The sequence below is a fragment of the Harpia harpyja genome, chromosome 4, assembly GCF_026419915.1.
Source record: "Harpia harpyja isolate bHarHar1 chromosome 4, bHarHar1 primary haplotype, whole genome shotgun sequence".
NCBI lineage: Eukaryota > Metazoa > Chordata > Aves > Accipitriformes > Accipitridae > Harpia > Harpia harpyja.
In genome coordinates, this window is record NC_068943.1 from 5,189,537 (window position 1) to 5,212,168 (window position 22,632).

At 36.2% G+C, this 22,632-nt stretch overlaps 1 protein-coding gene across 20 annotated transcripts in view; it reads left to right on the forward strand.

Annotated features, from left to right (window-relative positions):
• Positions 1–22,632, forward strand: part of DOCK9 (dedicator of cytokinesis 9) — a 137,358-nt gene that overhangs the window by 107,146 nt on the left and 7,580 nt on the right. For 13 of the 20 annotated variants that reach the window (XM_052785719.1, XM_052785731.1, XM_052785722.1 and 10 more), the window contains 12 exons: positions 2,817–2,932; positions 6,791–6,928; positions 7,243–7,425; positions 8,108–8,221; positions 8,362–8,577; positions 10,307–10,364; positions 12,798–12,904; positions 17,913–18,035; positions 18,383–18,496; positions 19,153–19,188; positions 20,000–20,146; positions 22,216–22,426. In XM_052785719.1, the coding sequence (XP_052641679.1) occupies positions 2,817–2,932; positions 6,791–6,928; positions 7,243–7,425; positions 8,108–8,221; positions 8,362–8,577; positions 10,307–10,364; positions 12,798–12,904; positions 17,913–18,035; positions 18,383–18,496; positions 19,153–19,188; positions 20,000–20,146; positions 22,216–22,426 (1,563 nt within the window). Of the gene's footprint in view, positions 1–2,816; positions 2,933–6,790; positions 6,929–7,242; positions 7,426–8,107; positions 8,222–8,361; positions 8,578–10,306; positions 10,365–12,797; positions 12,905–17,912; positions 18,036–18,382; positions 18,497–18,701; positions 18,722–19,152; positions 19,189–19,999; positions 20,147–22,215; positions 22,427–22,632 lie in introns of those variants that run through there. The other 7 variants (XM_052785728.1, XM_052785734.1, XM_052785717.1 and 4 more) reach the window with 2 other exon arrangements.

Here is a 22,632-nt window from a genome sequence, read left to right on the forward strand (position 1 = left end):
AATCAGTCTGCTACTGCTGTATCATAATCATTTCTAGATGTTTTTTGATACACAAAAGAAAGAGCTTTTACACTATGTGACTACACATTCAGTAAGGTAAAATACTTTGTAGATAAAGACTGGTTTTTTAAAAAAAAATCTCTGGGAAATAACTAACATGGCTGTTTCTGGGCTCTGTGCAAAGAGATTTCATACTTCCAGAACTTGGCAAAGTTTACTGATTTTTAGGAACCAGTGAGCTGAAAGATTTTAATAAATGCATGCTTATGTAAAAAGAAGCTTTCTTTTCTTTTCCATCTGAAGAAAATTATGAAGGAAGGTGTCTCGTTTAGATAACTGTGTAAAGTGATAATGTTTTTTTTATGTTGGACATTCAATGAATATCAGGATATTACACCTTGTATTGACCAAGGTTTTATAAAGTGAAAATATGTTGCTGTAAAAGCCATGTCAAATGTGAAGTTGATTTTTATATCTTTGGTCTTGTTGTTGTCTAACTTTTAGTTTTGTTTAGTTGTCAGTCTGCCTGTGTCGTATATACAAAGTAGTTCTTGGAACTTGAATGAATCTTGTAGGTATCCTGTATGGGGTACATCCAGGAAGGGTGTATCTGGTGGAAATAGTTGCTTTACTTGTTTCTAAAATCGTGATTCCTTGGCACGATTGTTGTCTATAAATGTAAATTATAAACTTAATTTCTCCCTTTATGATCATTTAAGCAAGAAATAGAACTGAAGTAATGGTGTAAGTGATATTTCACATCTCTGAGGAATTTCAGCATAGTTTTGTGCTTAATTATGAAAGAAATTATGCCCTTTGTTCAAATTTCTAAAGCATTTCAATAGAAACTGCAAGAATGTAGATTTATGTGTATTGTTGGGGCTGGAGGAGAGGAAGATGCTCAGTAGAATAGTGACACTCAAACATACTGAAATACAAGAGATATATCCTGATCTGTAATAGCAGTATATGATCATTGTCAAATTCGTAGTCATTAGATACTATTCCATTTTCAGTGTTCTTAGACAGTTTTAAATCCAGTTATTCTGCAGTAGTGTGAATGTATGGGTGCATGTTCATGTGCGTGGCCAGGCAGATGTCCGTGTTGTATGTGGTAATTGTAGTTCCACAGTTTCTTTTTAAGTTACATGTGAAAAATAGAATCCAGTATCTTAGTTATACATGAAGAATACAGTCTTAGATTTTCTAAAATAATAGCAAATTGAAACAAGGATAGTTTTTAGCATGCATATGCAAAAAGCACTGCTAAATCAGTCTTTTAACTCAACCAAATTGAGTATTCCTTTAAGTTTACATCCTGCCCAAAACTTTTGTCTCTGGTAATAATGCGGAGTAATCAATCAATGACCTATTTATTTGTTTTTTCTAAATTATTTATGTGAAGAACAAAATTTGAACTGTTTGGAATCCTGTCCATTGACTACAGTTTTTACTTGGTATTTATAATAAACCTTGCACCTTTCGTCTTATCTGGAAGAGCAAACAAATTTTTTCTTTAAAGAATATTTCCCCTGTCCTCAATGCAGTTCTCAAAATAGTTGTCATCTCTTGGTATCTTCAACATTACTGAAACCACAGGCTAACTTAAAGATTTCTGGTCACCCAAAGGTGATTGCTATGAAAAAGGATTTTTCTTTTAATATCTTTAAGGAAAAGAACACTTTTACCTAAAGAAAAATATTTGCCAAATGGCTGTTGAGTTAAAACTTGCTTCCAAATGCCAGTTGTTCCTTTCCGTCATTACAGAGGGTAAAGGATGTAGCTGGATTGAAACCACAAAGAAAACACATGGGAGAAAAAAGAGGTGGAGGCAGAGAGAATGCAAAAGATGATAGGAAAAAGGTGTATACTCCCTAACAGAAAGAATGTATAAATCCAAAGAAATTGGTGGTTATGGGTATGTATGCGTAGTTCAGCCAGGGAAGTAAGAAGGTGCGGAAAGAAGTGGCCAAGTGTCATTATAAAAGAATATGTCATTTCTTCTGTTCTTTTCTTGGTCTCAACAAGTTTGTCATGCTTGTCATTGATTTAATGATGCTAAGTTGGTGGTAAATCTAACATATAAACATGATCCAGACCAAATTTTTATAAAGCAACCAGGGCACATTTGTCAATCTGGTTCTTAAAGATCAATGTTAGGGAACATAAACAATGTATTCTAACCAGTGCTGAAGCAGGATATATTTTAAAATTATTTAAATACAGTATGGAGCTAGAAGCAATAAAATGTTTTGATTAAATATGGAGTTATTGCATGGTGTTGCCACAGAGCAGAATTAATTACTTGGGTCTTCAGCAGCATATGATTGTATTCCTCAACTCTTAGTGTTTTGTATTTTTATAATGGTTGACTTATGATTGACTTTGAGATCATTATAACATCGCTAAATTACCAATACATATTTTCAGCTGTAACTCCATTCTACTGCAGTACTTACTTTAAGAATATATATGTGTATATATAACTGTGTACATTTATATATATACACGTGTGTACATACATACACATATATATGAAACTTCAGACATTTATTGTTTTAACTGCTGTTTAATACTTCTACTGTTGACATTTGTACTTAATGTATTTTATGATCTTGTGCAGATTATGTTAGAATAATTATATGCACATATCTGAAAAATGTTTAAATGCATATTAATTACTTTTCTGTATTGAATACTAACTTCTGTCAGGCTTTTTAGTTGTTAATCTTTTCCTAGTTCAGCAAGTCTTTTGGAAATAAAAAACATTCAAATGAGTATATCCAGCACTTACACTTCATTTGGAATTTCTGTAGGCTATGGCCATTCAGATGCAGATGTTCTTCACCAGTCTTTACTTGAAGCAAATATTGCCACTGAAGTTTGCCTTACAATTCTGGATACTCTGTCATTATTCACAATGGCTTTTAAGGTTTGTTCTTGACTTAGTGTTAACATCTCCCATAATAATCTTTCAGAAAAAATATTTTTAAAAAAATATTTTTAAAATTATATTTGTATTTTATAATCTAGTAATACAGCATTGTATTTTTAGCATTTCTAGCGTTTTATTTCATTATTGTGTCATGTTGAAGTGGATAACCTCTCACAGCAAAATGCTTTGGCTTCAGTTATACATTGCACACAGACTCTTTACTGATCAGCAGGAATCTGTGGGAAAAGCTCCCTCCTCATCCTAACTTCCTAAAAATATTTCTAGAAACTTTAGTGTCTACCTAATATTAGTGGTAAAACTGTCTTTTAAAGGCCATGTGGGGCGAAAGATCTAGTGTATGGCAAAACCATAATTCGTAATTGGACACTATCAGACTTCTACATTGAACGTGGTGACTTCTTACATTAAGTCACCATTAATTAATTAACTCATTAATTAACAGTAATTTGTGTGTGTTCCTTTTATGTAACTTTATTTCAATTCCTCCACTAATAAGACTTCTTTTTAGTTGTATCAGTTACTATAGCTCTCCTGTGGAATCTTTTTATAGCACGCCCACTTGCATACCCCTCCTGTCTGGTTTTTTGGGGCTTTTCCAAACATTAAAGGTGAAGCTATAAAAAGGAGACATGATAGCTCTACTTTGTTTCTCCCCTAATTAGAGCAGTGTATCCAGATCCTTGCTTGAAGATTCAAATTTAGTGTCTTACCTTTAATCTAGTTATGGAAACATAGTTTATTTATAATGAGATTCCTTTTATTAGTAATTTAATTAGAGTTTAGAACCAGTTCTGTCCACAGACTTCATGACAGAATTGAAAATGAAGATACCTAGTTTTAAAGATTTAAAGAAGAATGGACATTAATCTTCTAGTTATCAGCCGCCCATCACGCTTAGAATGACAGTCCTTCAAGGTTATCTGTATGTAGTATGTTGAGAAAGTAGGTAAGAGTATAGCAGAGTAGTCTGCAAGATGCAAGCAGAACAGGCGGGAGAATTGGGAGCTTCTACTTAATCAACTGCACCTAAAATGCATAAAATCAGAGAATGGTTTGGGTTGGAAGGGGCCTTTAAAGATCATCTAGCTCCAACCCCCCTGCCATGGACAGGGACATGTTCTTTCACTAGATCAGGTTGCTCAAAGCCCTGTCCAGCCTGACCTTGAACGCTTCCAATGATGGGGCATCCACAACTTCCCTGGGCAGCCTGTTCCAGGGTCTCGCCACCCTCATTGCAAAACAAAATTCCTCCTTATGTCCAATCTGAACCTACCTTCTTTAGGTTTAAAACTGTTTCCCCTTCTCCTGTCACTACAGGCTTTGGTAAAAAAAAATTAGTCTCTCTCCATCTTTCATATAACCCCCTTTTATATATTGAAAGGCTGCAATGAGGTCTCCCCAGAGCCTTTTCTCCTCCAGGCTGAACAACCCCAACTTTCTCAGCCTTTCTTCGTAGGAGAAGTGTTGCAGCCCTCTGGCCATTTTCATAGCTCTCCTGTGGACCTGCTCTAACATGTCCATGTCGTTCATATACTGGAGGCCACAGACCTGTACGCAGTACACACGTGGGGTCTCACCAAAGCAGAGTAGAGGAGGAGAATCACCTCCCTCGACCTGCTGGCCATGCTTCTTGTTATGCAGCCCAGGATGCAGTTGTCTTTCTGGGCCGTGAGCACACATTGCTGACTCATGTCCAATTTTTCATCAACCAATGTCCCCAAGTCCTTCTCCGCAGGGCTGCTCTCAATCCATTTATCCCCCAGCCTGTACTGATACTAGAGATTGCCCCAACCCACATGCAGGACCTTGCACTTGGCCTTGTTGAACTTCATGACGTTCACACAGGCCCGCTTCTCAATCCTGTCAAGGTCCTTCTGGATGGCAGGCTACAGGGAAGACTCTAGCAATTCAACTGCACCACTCGGCTGGGTGTCATCTGAAAACTTGCTGAGGGTGCACTCCATCCCACTGTCTATGTCACTGATGAAAATATTAAATAGTACTGGTCCCAATATGGACCCTTGAGGGATGCCACTTATTACTGGTTTCCACTTGGACACCGAGCCATCGAGTGTAACTCTTCGGACGTGGCCACCCAGCCAATTCCTTATCCTTCCAACAGTCCATTCTTCAAACCCATATGTTTCTGTTTTAGTGGCAAGAATGTTGTGGGGAACCATATCAAAGCCTTACAGAAGTCCAGATGGATAGCTCTTCTCTTGTCCACTGATGCAGCCACTCCATCGTAGAAGGCCACTAGATGACTAATACCAATCTGCTTCTTCTATATAATATGCTAATTATTCCCAAAAGGCCAGACAACTCTTTTTTTTCACCACAATCATCTTTCACTAGTGGGGATCCAGAGCTCTGTTATCTATTACAGCAGGGGAATCACAAGTTATGTCTGCTTCTTGGTAGAATTTTAACTGATCCTGTGTGAACTCCTGCTACTCTAGGTAGTTTTAGTGAACCACCTACCTCTGATGTTGGGACATCTGAAGAAAGCTTATTATATCAATTTCCTCATAAAGATAGGGGTTTGTAAGACAATGTTTCATTATTTTGCTATAAATCTGGAAGTAGTAAGCCTTACCATCTTTTAGAACTTGCGGTTAGGTGTTTAGGTTTGGGTCATCTACAAACATCTGTATACTGTTCCAAGAGATAAAACTTTTTCCTATGACCAAATAGGCTGACTGGCTTATATTGAACCGTTTATGTCTAGCTTCCTCTAAAATGGCCTGGCCATGGCTTCATTGCGTAGCATTTGGAGATCTTTGGTCTCCTGGGACCATTTGTATCTATTCATCCACAAAGCTTGAAACCACACTGAGTTCTTTTGGTCTGCAAGTCACATTGTCAGAATGGCTTTTAATGGAGGACTGCCTCCTTCAATTTTTTAATATTGAGGAACACCTGAAATGCCTAGGGCTATGCTGAAATTCTTTAGCCTGAAAAATTTCTTCTGTGTCTCCATGAATAGAAAAGAAGACATCTGCAGCTAGACATCTCTTCCGTGTTTGAGAGCGCTTAAGGCATGCTACAAGAGCCTAGGTCTATACTGGGGCTCAAGAACCTTTTGAAAAGTTTGTTAAACTAGATTCTTTGCATTAATATTACCTTAAAACCTATTTGAGATCGTGATGTAGCTGCCTTGCAGCATACCATTTGGATGCCTGTATATAGTAATGACAAGGAAGAGTGGAGTGTGCAGAGGGGAGTTGCAGAAGGTGCAAGACCTAGTTAGGATCATGTTGGAGGGCCAGTGGAGTCCGAGGGAGCAATACTTAACATGGTCCTCTCAGTTCTGGACTCCCTGGACTGCATTGAGCAGTCCCTGAATTAATTAACCCGTTTTGGTGTTTTGTAAGAGGAGAGACCTTGTCATTTCATCCTAGAGTCCCATAGGAACCTAGTGCGTATGCTCAGTCATTTGGGGGGAGTGTTTTTGAGAGCATTGTAGTAGGAGGTACTGCTATGAGAAAATTCCACTGTCTGAGCTGCTAAAGCCGGCGTAACTAAAATGTGTTAATACTTTGAGTGTGCCTCTCAAAGAACTGTTAATAGTAATTGATTTAATTAACAGCTGTTAAAAACAGTTGTATTCTGTAAGTCTGTTCAGAAGCCAACACTTCCTTTATAAGCAAGATTAATGAAGTGTTAGAAATATCTAATTAAAATTCAGATATGTTTTTATTATTAAACATCTTGGTAATACTATGCAGATTATTTTTTTTTTATTTCCTGCTTTTGCATGATCTGTGTATGTTCTTAGAATAGTATAAATGTATCATCGTACAAAACTCCTAAATTCTCACTATCAATTTAAAGAATCAGCTACTAACTGATCATGGGCATAATCCGCTGATGAAGAAAGTATTTGATGTATACCTCTGCTTCCTTCAAAAGAATCAGTCTGAAACGGCATTGAAAAATGTCTTCATTGCTTTAAGGGCCCTCATATTTAAGGTAAGAAGTTTAAAAATAATTAATCTACAAGTACTTATCCAGTTCTTTAGTTAACAATATATAATGTAAAAATTTAAGAACTAAAATCCCAAATTAAAGTTGGTGAATAAGAACTGATCTGATCCTAACAGCGTGGAATACTTGTCCTTTGAATTGCTGTAAGAACCATTTTGTGTCATGAACTACTATAACTGTCTATTTTTTCCATAGTTTTGGAATATTAATAGATTTGTATTTTTCTTGATATGCTTATTTTATCAAGAACTGAAGCTAGTTTTAATGAATAACTTCTTTCTTTTCTACTTTTTCCTCAGTTTCCTTCTACATTTTATGAAGGTAGAGCTGATATGTGTTCTGCACTGTGCTATGAAATTCTGAAGTATTGTAATTCCAAACTGAGTTCAATTCGTACTGAAGCTTCACAGTTACTGTACTTCTTAATGAGAAATAATTTTGATTACACAGGGAAGAAGTCTTTTGTTAGGACACATCTACAAGTTAGTATACTTTATTTTTCATTTTTTAAATGTTGTATTTGTAGATGCACAGTTGCATACCACTGTGCAAAGCCCTGTCAGATAAAGACATAAAAGAAATTATTTTGGGTTCAAGCAAGGCTGGTATATTCTAAGAGTGAGAAGATGGCAATAAAAGTATGTTCACTATAGGGAGATACTTAGAAACAATCGGATGGCCCTGTGTTTCGTAGGAAATAATTTTTATTTGTCAGTAGCAAATGTTCTGTTTTGTAGATGTTATTTTCATTGTTAAATGGCATACCCTGTTGTATCTGAAGATGAAAAGAATGCAGCAACAAGCATGTAAAAGTCTAAAATAAAACAAATACATAGAAAATTCTGTGTTCTGACAAAGCTGGGAACAATAGATTACTACTTTTATGATCTCGGGCTAGTTCACCTAGCAGTCAGTCTTTAGAGCTGAGAATGTATGTGCATTAAATTTACACAAGCCTGTTTTTTCTTGCCTATTTTATTGTACAAGTAACTTCGGGGGGGGAAAACAAAAACAAACCCAACCAAAAAACCAACAAATAGGATTTTACTTAAGGGAAAAATCTTTCAATTAAAAAGAACAAAACTTCCTTTGTAATTGCTTCATAGGTACATCTCAAGGGAATTTCGTGAAATATGCACTAACAAGATATTTGTTTCTGTCAAGGTTATTATTTCAGTAAGCCAGTTAATTGCTGATGTTGTTGGAATCGGAGGAACTAGATTTCAGCAGTCTCTTTCTATCATCAATAATTGTGCCAATAATGACAGAATTATAAAGGTCTGTTTTTATTCTTCTTTCCATACCATAGAAGGATGCTTGAAAACTCTTTCATAGCATCTTTTGCAATTATGTTTCAACTTTTCATTATGCAAAGACTAGAAAAAGGTAGTAGTTAACCTAACTTTTCTATGTTTTAGCACACTACATTCCCTTCTGACGTTAAGGATTTAACAAAACGGATTCGTACAGTACTGATGGCTACAGCTCAGATGAAGGAGCATGAAAATGATCCAGAAATGCTTGTAGACCTCCAGTACAGTTTGGCAAAGTCTTATGCTAGTACACCTGAACTAAGGAAGACGTGGTTAGACAGCATGGCAAGGATCCATGTTAAAAATGGAGATCTTTCAGAGGTAAGAGAAAAAAATCAAACTAGTTTTAGCTTCGTAATAAGCTTAAGCTTATCTTTCTTGAAATGGAATGTACTATATGTAGTTGTTAGTGTGTAATATAATAAGCATTTTTAATAAATTTTGAATTGTTAGTAGATTAGTTTCAATGGCTGGTAGGTTTTTGTCCTATCCAAGTACACCTGTAAGTAATTTCTGATTACTAATGTAAGCTGTATGTTTAACTACGGTAGCTGACATGCTACTAAGCCAGGAATGCTCAATGCGAACCATGGAAGACACAGACCTTCTACTTAAAAATATCTGCTTAAAAATATCTTTGTTATCAGTTGCTAAAACGCTTAAAGCCACTCTTTGAATTCCTCTCCAGCTGCCTTTACAGACTTGCCTTGATTCTATTCCAGACTGCTTAATAAAAAAGTCCTAATGTTCTTAAAATTGACAAATCACAATCTTTTTCTTTGAAAAAAGGAAGCTATCGGATTTCACTGTGCTGTTAAAATATTTAATTCTAGCAAAAAGGAGAGTTTGGAGTGGGGATTTTTATATGTCTTGATGTAAGTGTTTTATCAGCATACGGAATGAATTTTGTCTCTTTCTGGAAGTTTGTTGCATCCAAAAGTAAATCACATTGCACGACATCATTGAATTTCATAAACATATCTGTGAAACTTAGCATCATGTAAGCAAGTAAATATCTCCAAGAAATAGTAGCTGCTATCTTATGTCTTAGTACTAGAATTTTTTTCTTCGGTATGGTAGCAACACAGAACGCATATACAGTGCTCTGTTATTAGCTTGCATTTTGAAGGAAACAACTTCAGCTCTTTCAGAAGACAAGCCCTTTTAGTCCTTTTCAGGTCTGTTTTTAATTTGTTGTATTAAAAACTCAGAATCTCTGAGTGTATGACTCGATGGGGACCTCTGTAAACCACCAAGCCCAACCCCATGCAGAGTGTGAATTAGAGAGAATTTCTGACAGACACTTACCTTTTTCCTTCACCTCCAGGGTCTGAGGTTCTGCAGCCTCCATATATGAACTGTTCAATTGAGAATTACAGTTAGAATAACACTTTGCTGTAAGCCTAAACCTTTTTAGTGAAAGAAGGATCTTGAATCTTTCTTTTCTCCTTTCTGTGGAGAAAAGTGATCAGTGTCAACTTCATGGAACACCTCAAATATTTGAAGACTACTCTGTCCTCCTTTTTCTTCTGTTTTCCAGACAACACCATTCGTAGGTCAGATTTCTTCTCTTTTGCTGCTTTCACATGGTCTGTCACCAGTTTTTTTTTCTACATTTTTCTTGATCTGGAGCCAAAAGGCAGACAAAACAGGTTAGCAAAAGAACCACCAAATGTTGAGTAGAACAACTAATAGCTCTTTTGTTTCACATAACACTTAAAATACATACCCAAAAGAGATTTGCCTATTTTTATTATAGCATGGCATTCCTACCTTGTAATTTGTGATCCGTGGTCACTCTCAGATTGTGTACTGCTGTCTGTGCTCCTCAATGCTCTGGTAAAGGAGTGAGTGGTGAGTGCTCTTGCACAGTTACTGTTTTGCATAAATGAAGTGGAGAATTCTTACACTGGTCATAGGGCATCTCCTGCAAAGCAGCAAAAAGGAAAACCAAAGAAATAATCTCAGGCTAGGGCTCTTCTTGTATACCTTGTTTTCAGTAGTTCCATTATAATTGTAATTTATAAGATTGTTATTGTTTCTGTTTTAGGCAGCAATGTGCTATGTCCATGTAGCAGCACTGGTTGCAGAATATCTCACGCGAAAAGGTACGATTTTGAAATCTTACTTTAATGTTTATATTTTGCTTTTCCTAAGCTATAATGACAATAGTTTCTCAGAGGAAGTTGTAGGCATTTCAGTGTTTACCAAGGAAGAAATTCTGACCTAACCAGATAGCATACTCAAATATTTAAGAGTATACTTACATATCTAAGTGGCAGCATTTCAGATGAAGCTAAAGTAAAATTTTTAGGAAAGTAAAAATTTTTATTTTGCACCAGAGCTGCTAATAGCTGAAGTCAGACCCTTTCTAAAGCAAACTTGTTGAACAAGAATATTCACTGATAAGTAGTCTTTCATTGCATATAGGGAAACCTGGCATTGCCAGAGAAGTCAAAATAAATTCATACAAATTTTCAGATGCTGAGTCAGTGGTAGTAGTGCTCAGAATGCTTCACCTGTCTTGGTGTTCTCTGCTAGCAGCTGTCTGTAAAAGCGGGTTTCTGATGACCCTTGAGATAGGGTAGGAAACTATCTTTCATTTATAGGGTCAGAAGAGTTCCCAGCTAGGGGTTTGAGAAAATAAAAGCTTTTATGGCTTTTATTAAGAAAAATAGATCTCTAGAAGAAAGTTTCAGAAATCTGTTAAGACTGATCATGACATTGAGCTAGTCTTTTGTTTTTGTAGGCAAATTCACATTCGCAGCTTTTTTTCTTTGCTTTTGCATGACAGTTCAAAATGAAGCAGAGTCGTGGGTCTACAAGATGCCTTTTCTCTCTTCCTTCTGTGCCTTTTGCCAGATACTTGTGTAGTGTATAGGCTATCCTCTCTGCCCCAATGATTTCAGAAGCTTCTCTGAGACCAAATCTGAAACTAAGTTGATTGTCAAAGTTACTATGTCCTCTTGGAAGCCTGATAACAACTAACTGATAACTAGTGATAATCTGTATCAATTTGTGATTCCTTTGGGTGATCTGCTATTTTTGTCTACTGTCATAAAAGTTATTTCCTCTTAGTAATATAGAGGGTCGAACTTCTATCTGTGGTATTTCCAGGAGCAAAACAAAACCATGCATTTGAGGCAGTCATTCAGTAAAACCTCTGGTGGTCAGACTCCCACCTGAGCAGAAAGAATCTGTGTAGGAATGAGCTGTGAAATAAATATGTGCAAGTCCTTGTGCTTCTGTAGTATTTACTGATTGCTCTTGAGGCTTTAATTAATACAGTTTTTGGCCAAAACCCCCTATTTCTTAATTCAGCAATCTGATATAATAAAAAAGAGCTAAACAGAATGGGTAAAAGAAGCAGGTTTCACATTAGAACATTCTAAACCCCATTTTTGCCAAATACTTACTTCAGTAAAGAAAGTTAGATTGCTGGGGGTTTTTTCTTGCTTGTAGACTGACTTTCTGTATATACAGCTGAATAATCTGGTTTGCCATCCTTTGATCATTTTGTATGGTTGATGTCAGTCTATTCATACTGTTCAGTCTGGGGAGGCTGATATGCCAGGGCCTGTTAGAGTACACAGTTCCAGCATGACTTCACACCAGTTTAATTAAATACTGTAGAAGTTACCTTGATTACCTTAGACTTAGGATGGGGTAGATTAGACACAGGTTTAATTTAGGAAGATTCAGACACTATTTATTTTGGTAGGTAAGAGTCCAGATATTAACATTTGTGGGTTTTTTAAAACCTATTTATACTTATAGAGTAATGTGAGGTCTAATATTTTAATCACGCACTGGGAGGCAGGATTTATTTTTTATTTATTAATTTGGGGGTATGTATATTTAAACATGGCTTCTGCCTTATCTAGCATCGCAAAATGACCTAATATTATTGTCCTGGTTTTGGCTGGGATAGAGTTAATTTTCTTTCTAGTAGCTGCTATAGCGTTATGTTTTGGATTTAGTATGAGAAGAATGTTGATAACACACTGATGTTTTCAGTTGTTGCTAAGTAGCATTTATACTAAGCCAAGGATTTTTCAGCTTCTCATGCCCAGCCAGCAAGAAGGCTGGAGGGGCACAAGAAGTTGGGAGGGGACACAGCCAGGGCAGCTGACCCAAACTGGCTAAAGGGGTATTCCATACCATGTGATGTCATGTCCAGTATATAAACTGGGGGGACTTGGCCTGGGGGATGAATCGCTGCTCGGGAACTAACTGGGCATCGGTCAGGGAGTGGTGAGCAATTGCACTGTGCATCACTTGTTTTGTATGTTCCAATCCTTTTATTAGTATTGTGAGTTTATTATTATTATTGTTAGTTTCTTCCTTTCTGTTCTATTAAACTGTTCTTATTTCAACCCACAAGTTTTACCTTTTACCTTCTGATTCTCTCCCCCATCCCACTGGGTGGGGGGGAAGTGAGTGAGTGGCTGCGTGGTACTTAGTTGCTGGCTGGGGTTAAACCACGACAGTTATTCTGGTGGAAAAAAGTAAATTTGTCTATTTTTCTTTTTCAATGACAGGGATGTTTAGGCAAGGTTGTACTGCTTTCAGGGTAATCACACCTAATATAGATGAAGAGGCTTCAATGATGGAGGATGTTGGAATGCAAGATGTTCACTTCAATGAAGTAAGTAAACATAAGAGAGTTAGAATTGATGCACATTGAAGTGCTGTTTGTTTTTCCAAGTTTTGTGTTTCAGTCTGGAGGCTGGCTAATACGATGGATATTATAATTGTCTTCTTAGCCGCTGTTCTTATCCTGAAACTGAAATAAAAAATTTCTGTGAGCTGTCCCAACTTTAGACAATTTACTATATACATATATCTTAAATAAAGCATTAGCACATCAACTCAACACCACTTTTGGAATAAAATTAAGCAAAATGGAATTTTAAGCTATATGACAGGCTGAACAGTAATGTGGCTTATTTATTAGCGTTAACAAGATCTGGGTTTTTTTTTAAACTGACTTTGATTTAGATTGTTACTATACCAGCAATTATGAAGATTATTTTTCTTGGTTTACAGTTTCCCTATGCAAATATGCCATAACAATGAAAGCCATTTTACTGACACCAGACTTGCATCAGTGTTGTTTGTTCCTGGCTTAAGTTTCACTCCTTGTGTCTTCATGGATCCATCTGTACTGCTCTACAGTAAATTTTACTATTAAGAAGCCTACGTGAAAAGATTTTTCATAATCTTGCTCATGAAGAGCTACATCTACACTATGTTTTTGCCAGTATAGGTGGTGGAGGGAGGGACAAACCACTACTTGCAGTAGTTGTGTTGAAAAAAATCCCTGGTGTGTAAGCATAATTGTACAACAAAAAATATTTTTCTTTTGTGTTTTAGTTTATATATGGTGAAGGTGTATGACAAAATTATTTGATTGTGCAAATTGTGGCTGTGCTAACAGATTTAGGAGGAACAGATTAAAGACTTAGCTGTTTGAGCCTGGATTTAGGCCTAGGGTACCTATGTTTTACTCCTAAGTTCTGGTACTGCTTTGCTCTATTGTTTTAAGACAAAAATTGTTGACTTGCCTTCTTCAGGCGAGGGGAGGCAGGAGTTTGAATTACTTGAAATGAGAAATATAGCACTTTTGCTTTCCAAAGACACCCAATAGCAGATTGGTGTTTTTTTAAATTTGTGTTATGTTCTATATATCACTGATTGTCCTCATCCAGCATGGAATTTACCATGTTACTCAAAGCAAAATGTAAGCTGCTCTAAGTGAGCCAAGAGTTGGTTTTCTAGTGACTACTGCTGACGGAAACTTTTGTTAGAAATTCTTGTCAGCGTCTACCTGACAAACCATTTGTCAGAGCTAAATTCTTTTGTATTTTTTAAACTGGAATGTCTTTTTTCTTCTTCTCATTAGTCAGTCTCTGCAAAAAGGATATACTGCTTGTTCTAGGTCATTGAACCCTATGCAAATTTATTTCCATCTCTTACTTCCATTCCATGGAAATACAAAGCCAAGAGTGAAATTAAAAGTGTGTGGAACTTGCAAAAGGATCAAACCTTGCCAAATTTTATTTTTCCCTTTTTAAACTTAACCATGTAGTACTGTAATTGGTTAAATATTGAAAAAAGTTACTATTTTTCAGGTAACTTCTTATAGTTCACTCAGGAAGAGTAATAATAGGGAAAAACTCTTTGGTTTTTAGTAGACTAAAAATCATGAATAAATTGGGATGACTAGTATTTTACAGAAGAATTTCAAACCAGGTAGTCTAGTTGCTTCATGAATAGGAACATATTCATATATGGAGTGTTTCCTTGGTATGTTCTTATGTAAGCAAAACTGTATTAGTCTAAGAAAAAAAAATCATATGACAGATGAACTGGGTACAGAAATCAGAAAGCAGAAACATATCTTTCAAGCTGTACTTTACTACTACTGAGCAAAATGATGCTCTGATGGGAATTCTTCCTATACGTAGTAACAAAGAGTCATGGAATTTCTTTCTTGAAACTTGGGATTTCCCTGGATGCTAGTTACTTTAGAGTTAAATCTCCAAAACAGTAATTAGAACTATTAGGGGGGTCAGGGGGGGATCCCTCCATGTTTCTAAAAGGGGCAAAGCATCCTTTATATTCTCCAGTTTATATAAAGTCTTCCCAATTAGATGAAATTTGTCTTAAGACTTTATGTAGTTTCTCATTTTAAAAATCAAAATTTTTAAAATTCTCAATTTAATTCTCATTTTAAAAGAATTCTCTTCAGGCCAAGGTTAGCCTGACTCATTTCCTAAACTAGCCAGCTGAAAAAACATAATTTTGCTTTGTTTTTTTAACAAAGTTACTGTGTGTGTTTCATGAACAGTTGTTTATGCGGACAGCCTATTCAGCAGCACAAGTCAAATTCTCCTTGCAGAGCTAAAAGTCTTCTGGGTGTCAGAAATAGGAGGGTAAAAGCTTGGAACCTGATATTGTTTCCATGCTAGACTTTGCTGTAAGCAGTCCATCTGTGAGAGATCTGAGTTACGGCTAACAGGCCTGTGGCAGGTGCCAGATTCCATGCGGATTAAGGTTGGAAACAATTTCATTCAAGTTGGCTGGTTTTTTCCAAAATAAACTCTGCCAGAATACAGCTCCACTATGGATAGTAAGTTAATCTCTACCTTACTTATTTGTTTTTTCTGGTATCTTGTTAGCTATGACTTTCCATGAGAGGAATCATTCTAATTTGCAGATTGGTAAATGAAATGGCTTCACAGCTCAGATGGTATTATAGCTCTTTTAAGTGATCAACATGCAGTGTAATTCAATATATTAAAGCACTTTATGAAAAACAGAAATACGTACTTACCCAGACATACAAGACACTTTTAAGTGTGGTGGCGAAGGCTGGTATTCTTCATAGGTACTCAGGCTGATATCGTTTAACATCTTCATTAGCCATCTAGGTCATGGGATACAGCGTATCATCAAGTTTGTGGACAAAACTAAATGGAGAGGGGAGTGACTGATACGCTAGGGGACAGGGCTGCCATTTAGAGGGACCTCAGACTGAAGGAACACAGAAGCCTCTCAAAGTTCTACAGAGAAGTGCAAAGCCTTGCATCTGCGAAAAAATCACCCGATGTCTCAGTATGGGCTGGGGATGGACGGGCTGGGCAGCAGCTCTGCAGAAGGACCTGGGAGTTCTAGTGGACGAGAGATTGAATGGGAATCAGCAGTGTAGCCTTGTGGCAACAAAGGCCAACTGCATGCTGGGTTGTATTACAAAGAGCATAGAGTCAAGAAGTGGAGGGAAGTGGGTTTTCCCCCTTCTACTTGGCATTTGTGATACCCCATCTGTAATCTCTTGCCCAGCGCTGCCCCCTCAAAGTCAAGAGAGATACCAACAAACTGGAAGAAGTCCAGCTCCTGAGGTGGTTAGTGGATGAATAAGACTCTTCTAAGAGGTGCGCCATAACAGAGTAGGAGGCCGTTCTCACAGGGTACAAGAGAAAACTCTGATTGGATATATGGAAAAAAACTTTTCCCATGAGAACGGATGAACACTGAGGCCGGTGGCCCAGAAATGTTGTGTTCTTTTCCTCCCTCCTGTCAGCTCTCCCACGTGAAGCTTTTGCTCTTTGTATTTTTTTCCTGTGTGCAAACAAGATTGTACTCCTTTGCTGCATTTGGATGCCCTCTGGTGTCTAAGACTCTTGTCACAAAGCAGTGTTTGTGGACAGCCCTTGTGGTCCAGCAGTGACACTGGTCTTTCAGTTCTCACCACCTGGCTGCTGAGGATGGAGATATTGGAGAGTCTATACGGCCCCATAATGATTGGGGAAAGGAGGGGATGTTTTAGGGACCGTTGCAGCACACGGGTAAGGGTAGCATTTTTCAGTTTCTTTTTGCTCTCAATATTAAAGTTAGCTTTTCTTAGTGATACCTTTATGCTGTCTTAGTCCTCTACCAAAGGGAGGAGGGGAATAGAGTAGCGTTGGATCCCTTCTAAGGATAAAAGGAGTTATTTCCAGCTTCTGCGTTCACCACTACGATGCAAGAATGGTACCAGGAGGTCTCAAGAAGTAGAAATGTCACGTCTTCTGACATCTCGCAGTCTTAAACTTGGATTCTCTTGGAGGTACTTGGAGCTCCAGACATGTTTGAAGAAAACTGAGATGTGTTAGGGTATGTGGATGGGAATGAGCTTCTTCACAGTGATTCTGTCACACTCAAGCCATGACCAAGTATATGACAGCTTCATCACAGGAGCTATAAGCTGTTCCATAATATCTGTGAAATTGTTTGTTATAACTGAGTTAGTCGAGTTAGCCAAGTAATTTTAAATTTATGAAAACTAGAGCAAAGTATGAATGTTATCGTAGTTTTGTTTTGCTTATTGAAGTAGGAGAAATTAAATGCATGGAAAATAAATTATTATGACAAACTGATGCAAGGGACTTCATAATTATGATGTAACTGCTCTAATGCAAAATGCGTACTTCCATTCTAATGTATAGATAAGCATAGTTCTTATTTAACCTTAAATAACTATCTTTTTGCTACAAGGATGGTGGTTTCTGGCTTGTGACTCTGTTTGGACCCTTTAGGATTTCTCAGCTTCTCTAACTGTTGTTATATGTATTTTCACTCTGGACCAAGTATACCAAATTCCACTGTTGTACCTTGATAATTACTTCTGAGTACAGATTTTGGAATTGTATCTTTTTATTTTATTGTTGATGTAATTTGTTTGATAGTTTCCTTCAAAACCATTACAGTCAAGTGTTTGTATAGCTGTCTTTTTAAGATAATGTTCTTTGTGTAAAACCAAAAAAACCCAAGGTTTTTTGAAAAAATAAAACCACATTACAAGGTAAGACAAGGGTCTCAAGGTAAGACCTTGGGTCCTCACACAGGTGTCATTTGCAGACTTAAGAGGTCAGGAGTATCTAAAAGAAAAATGCTGTTTGTGGTAAATATGAAGAGTAGTGTACACTCAGACCATTCTGTTTTGTTTCCTTTTAGCGATTTTTGATTGCCACAATAATTTAAATTACTATGTGTTGATAATTTTAGTTTGACTCAAGATCTCCCTTCTCATTGGGAAGAACTTTGGTATAGTTATTTGTGCTTTTCACAAGTACTGAATTGTTTTACTTTTTCACATGTGTATCCAAATCTAGGATGTGCTGATGGAATTGTTGGAGCAGTGTGCTGATGGACTCTGGAAGGCAGAACGCTATGAACTCATTGCTGACATATATAAACTTATAATTCCCATTTATGAAAAACGGCGAGATTTTGAGGTACTAGATTCATCATAAGTAATTCTGAGCAAGAAAAAAAAAATTTCTAGTCTAACTGCATGACACATTTGACATCACAGAACAAGAGTATTAAAATTGTAACTGAAATATGAATGTGGAATTTTTGTTTTAATTTTGAATAATTAAAAATGTTTAAATAAATGTAAATAATTAAAAATTAATCTTGCATATTGTCATTCTGATACAAGTACTAAACCTATTACTACTGTTCAATGAAACAGTGGTTTTAGTTGTTATTAATTACAAGGACATAATTTATTGTTGTTTTAAGATAGGAAAATTCTATGTTATTCTTTTACCCCATGATGGTTTTCTTTTATTTTTAGAGGCTTGCTCATTTATATGACACTCTTCATCGAGCGTACAGTAAAGTAACAGAAGTTATGCATACAGGCAAGAGACTGCTGGGAACTTATTTCAGGGTAGCGTTCTTTGGACAGGTGAGTATTAATTGGCTTTCATTTGTCTGCTCTGTGCAGTAAGAAAAACTGGAATTTATTTTACAAGGTATACTATTTCATCATCTATATTGATACCATGCCATAAAAAGTACAAGAAATGTGTTCTGTAAGAAATAATTAAACATCAATAATTTAGTTTAAAACATTTATCAATTCCAATACAATTCTTCCTTATTTTCCTCAGTAAATTTTTTGCCTTTTTGTCCTTTTTCTTCTTTTATTTACTACCTTAAGGCAGCGGTAAGTTTTCTATAATGTCAGTTCTTAGCAATGTATTGACTTAATGTGTAGTGCTATAGTGTGGTTTGCAAGGCTGCTTCTTAGATTGGTATGCATTAATAGCCATTGCAATTCAAAAAATAACATTAAGTTCCATTTAGAGAACAAATCACTCTCTTCTATGCATCAGTATTGCATGCTTTGAACAAAAGTTCTGGCTGTGTATTGGACAGCTTCACACCTTCTAATATATGTCTATAACGCTTATGTATCAGTATGGTATCACGCAGTATCAAGTAATACACTTTCTACATGCATAGCCCAGTTGCTAATTGTTCAGCTGAGCATGGAGAATTGTACAATACTCTGAGCAGTATAACTTTACATGTATTCTGTTGTCTTTTATAACTTTATAGCAATACCAGTTTACAGACAGTGAAACAGATGTTGAGGTAATTACAGTAACTGCTTACAAAGCAAGCAATGCAGTAAAAACTACTGCATTTCACGTTAGTTTGATGTGGGTATTTTTGTCAATCTAGCCTGTGTTTATACATGATATGTTGTGCTTTTCTATTTTGTCTGTTTCATTTATGACAAAAATATTTCTTTTCCGATTCCAAACGTGAACTCAGACATGGCTTGTTGTTTTAAACCAATGACCTGTTTCACTTTCCACACACTCTACATTGCATTTACTTATGGTTTTAAAACAAATGCTTTATGTAATGAAAGTAAAGTAGTATATGCCAAGATAGTACAACATAAAATTAAGATTTTTAGGTAAATTAAATTTCATTTTCTGGGATTAATTTTTTATTACTACATAAAGAAAATTTTCAGATTATTTTTATATAAACCATTGCCAAAATACTCACTTGTGAATCAGATAGTCGTGTTGGGCAGCAAAATTTCTGTTTTGGCAAGTGAAACAGTGCTGAAAGTTCACTTTTAAATAAAAGTGAAGAAAAGTTGTCTCAAAGGCTTGGCATACCATAAAATTACAATGAACCTTCACAATTTTAAATGTGTGTTTCCATTGTCTTTCACTCATTCTGTAGTAGATAATTACATTTTTCTGTTTTTTTTTTATTCTCTTAGGAAACCTTTTTTACTTAGATTTTAATTTCTCCTTATTTACATATGCTTGAATCCTGATGTTAAATGTTTATATTTGCTTTGAACCACATACATTATGTTCATCTTAATCATTGTCCTATGTGGGGTTTTTTTCCAAGATTTTGATTACTTCATTTTTTGCAGGGATTCTTTGAGGATGAAGATGGAAAGGAATATATCTATAAAGAGCCTAAACTCACACCTCTCTCGGAGATTTCCCAAAGACTCCAAAAACTCTACTCTGACAAATTTGGGTCTGAAAATGTCAAAATGATTCAGGATTCTGGCAAGGTATGATCTTTATTCTCTCTAAAAAATTCTGGTATATTACTTCCACTAATCCACTTGAAATACTGTGGGATCACTGTCTGTCACACATTGTGCACACAGACATAGGTGTCTAAAAAACTTTACTGGCTGAAGGGCATGAAAGAAATATCATGTCCTATTAAGTTTACCTTTAAGAACAACCAAAAGCTTGGTTTCCATAGTGTTACCTCTCACAATAATAATTGTGTCTTAGAACAAATTTGGACTATGATCATATCCTGTGTTATGTTTAGCTGTATTTCTTGCCAGTTCATGCACAGTCGTTCTTTGGAAGTTTATCCCTTTTCTGCACCTTGAAAGCAGAGTCCAAACTTTCTTCTGAAGTAAGAAACAGACCCCTCTTCTGAGAAAAGTACCATATGTAAATAACATTTTAATTCTGTATCAGTTGTTCTTGTTATCCTTTGCTTATGTCTCTGAGCCTGTTCAATTTTATAAACGCTTAAACTGTAGAAAAACATGCTCATGCAAAGTCATCTGGTTAAATCTACATTTGTCATAGGAAATGCTTTCCTTGGTAATTGAAGGCTCCAAAACTGTTTAACTGAAGAGGGCTACAGTATCCCACATGCTGAGAAGAACACATACTGCACAAGATGCCTCTCTGCATTCCTTTTATTCCCTTCCTCAGCCAATTTTTAACTTTTGTTTGGATTCAGACTTTGATTTTCTCTTATCTATCTCTTCTGTTCCTTGATTCTACCAGTAAGATCACAAAGTTCTGTGCTTCTTGGCCTGAATGTGCAGCAATGGTGGGGCTTTTCAGTATGGGAACTTTAAAAGGAGAGGAGGACTTATGCAAGGGCTAGATTTCATGCCACAGAAGGCAAGAGAATTATATTGTAATCTCAGTTTTTCACAGCTTTTCAAGTATATTCTCTTGAATTCTTTAAAATTAATTATAATGCACGTGTGTGTTACCATTTGTAGGGAACATTTTTCTGTCAGCTGTATCAGAATGAGTACATAAATTACCACTTAAGTTCCAGTCTAATAATCTTGAAAACATTGCAGATTTAAAAAAAAGTAATTAATCAAGCAGCATGTTCCAATAAAAATGGGTGACAGCAGGGAGACCTTAGCTCTGTTCCCAGTTTGCTCCACGACTTACCTGGTGACTTCATGTGTGTATTTGCATTGTTGTTTTTCCCACTTAGTTTATGAAAGTGAAATGGCTCAGAGACAGGCAGAGATAACATGAATATTTGACGTGGGACAAAAATGGTAGGCAACAACTTTTAGAAAGATGTACAGGTTTAGGGTGCCCTCTCTATCCCATGGTTGGGGGAATTTACAAAAAAAAAAAAATCCTTGGTCCATTTAGTGACCCTGTTGGGTGAAGACTTTGGAGGCCTTCTCTATTGGTACGGGCAACTAGTTGCTGCTTTTACCAAATTAAAGATCAGCCAGTCCATGAACTCATCCAGTTCTAGAAACAAAATGAACTGAATAGTGAAGCCTTCAATTTGCCCTGCTCCCACCAGTATATTCTTTGGGACCTTCATAAGGTGTCAGAGTTGAGATGGGTTGGGAGGAGTACCTTCTGAAGGTAATATCTGAATTATTTGCAATGTAGGGTTTTATTTTTAATTATTAACTTTTTTTAATCACTAGCAATTTTTGGTCTCCAATCTACTGCTGTATCAGCTGTCATGGAGGACAAGTATTTGTTCCTGGGTTTTCTGTATCTGTGCCTTCCAGTGTTAATCAAGGGTATAACTCTGTATTATGTTTTTGTTAGCAGATCTGCATACAGCAATTATCAATAATGAGTGTTAAAAAAAAAAAAAAACCACACAAAAAAATCCAAACAGAACAAAAAGCATAACACGTTGTAATGCATCTAGCTATGTTGTCTTCCCAGTAGTTAGAAACTGAACACAGAGGAGCCCTGTAAGACCATTAACGTTTCCTGTGTTTTCAATAATTTAAAGATTGAGACCAAATTTAATTTCTGAAAGTTGTGTGACTAAAATTAAATCCACTTTATTCACAGTGTAGCTATCTGATTGTTTTTTCATGTTTTTAAGGTAAATCCAAAGGATTTAGATTCAAAATATGCATATATTCAAGTTACACATGTAATTCCATACTTTGAAGAAAAAGAGTTGCAAGAAAGAAAAACAGATTTTGAAAGGACCCATAACATTCGTCGCTTTATGTTTGAGATGCCTTTTACTCAAGCTGGTAAAAGACAAGGAGGAGTAGAAGAACAGTGTAAGCGACGGACTATTTTGACAGGTACTGATTGAATGGAAATTTCCTTTAAAAGAAAACTGCCTTTTTATTTTGTTTTTTATACTTAATTCTTGATACTAGGTCTTTCTATATGTTGTGTATTTTGTCAGAAAAAAATCCATTAGAAGATTTCGCATGTGACTGTTGGAGGTGACAAGAGTTGCATAGTATACCAAAATACTGTTAGACAAAACAAACTTTTAAAATTA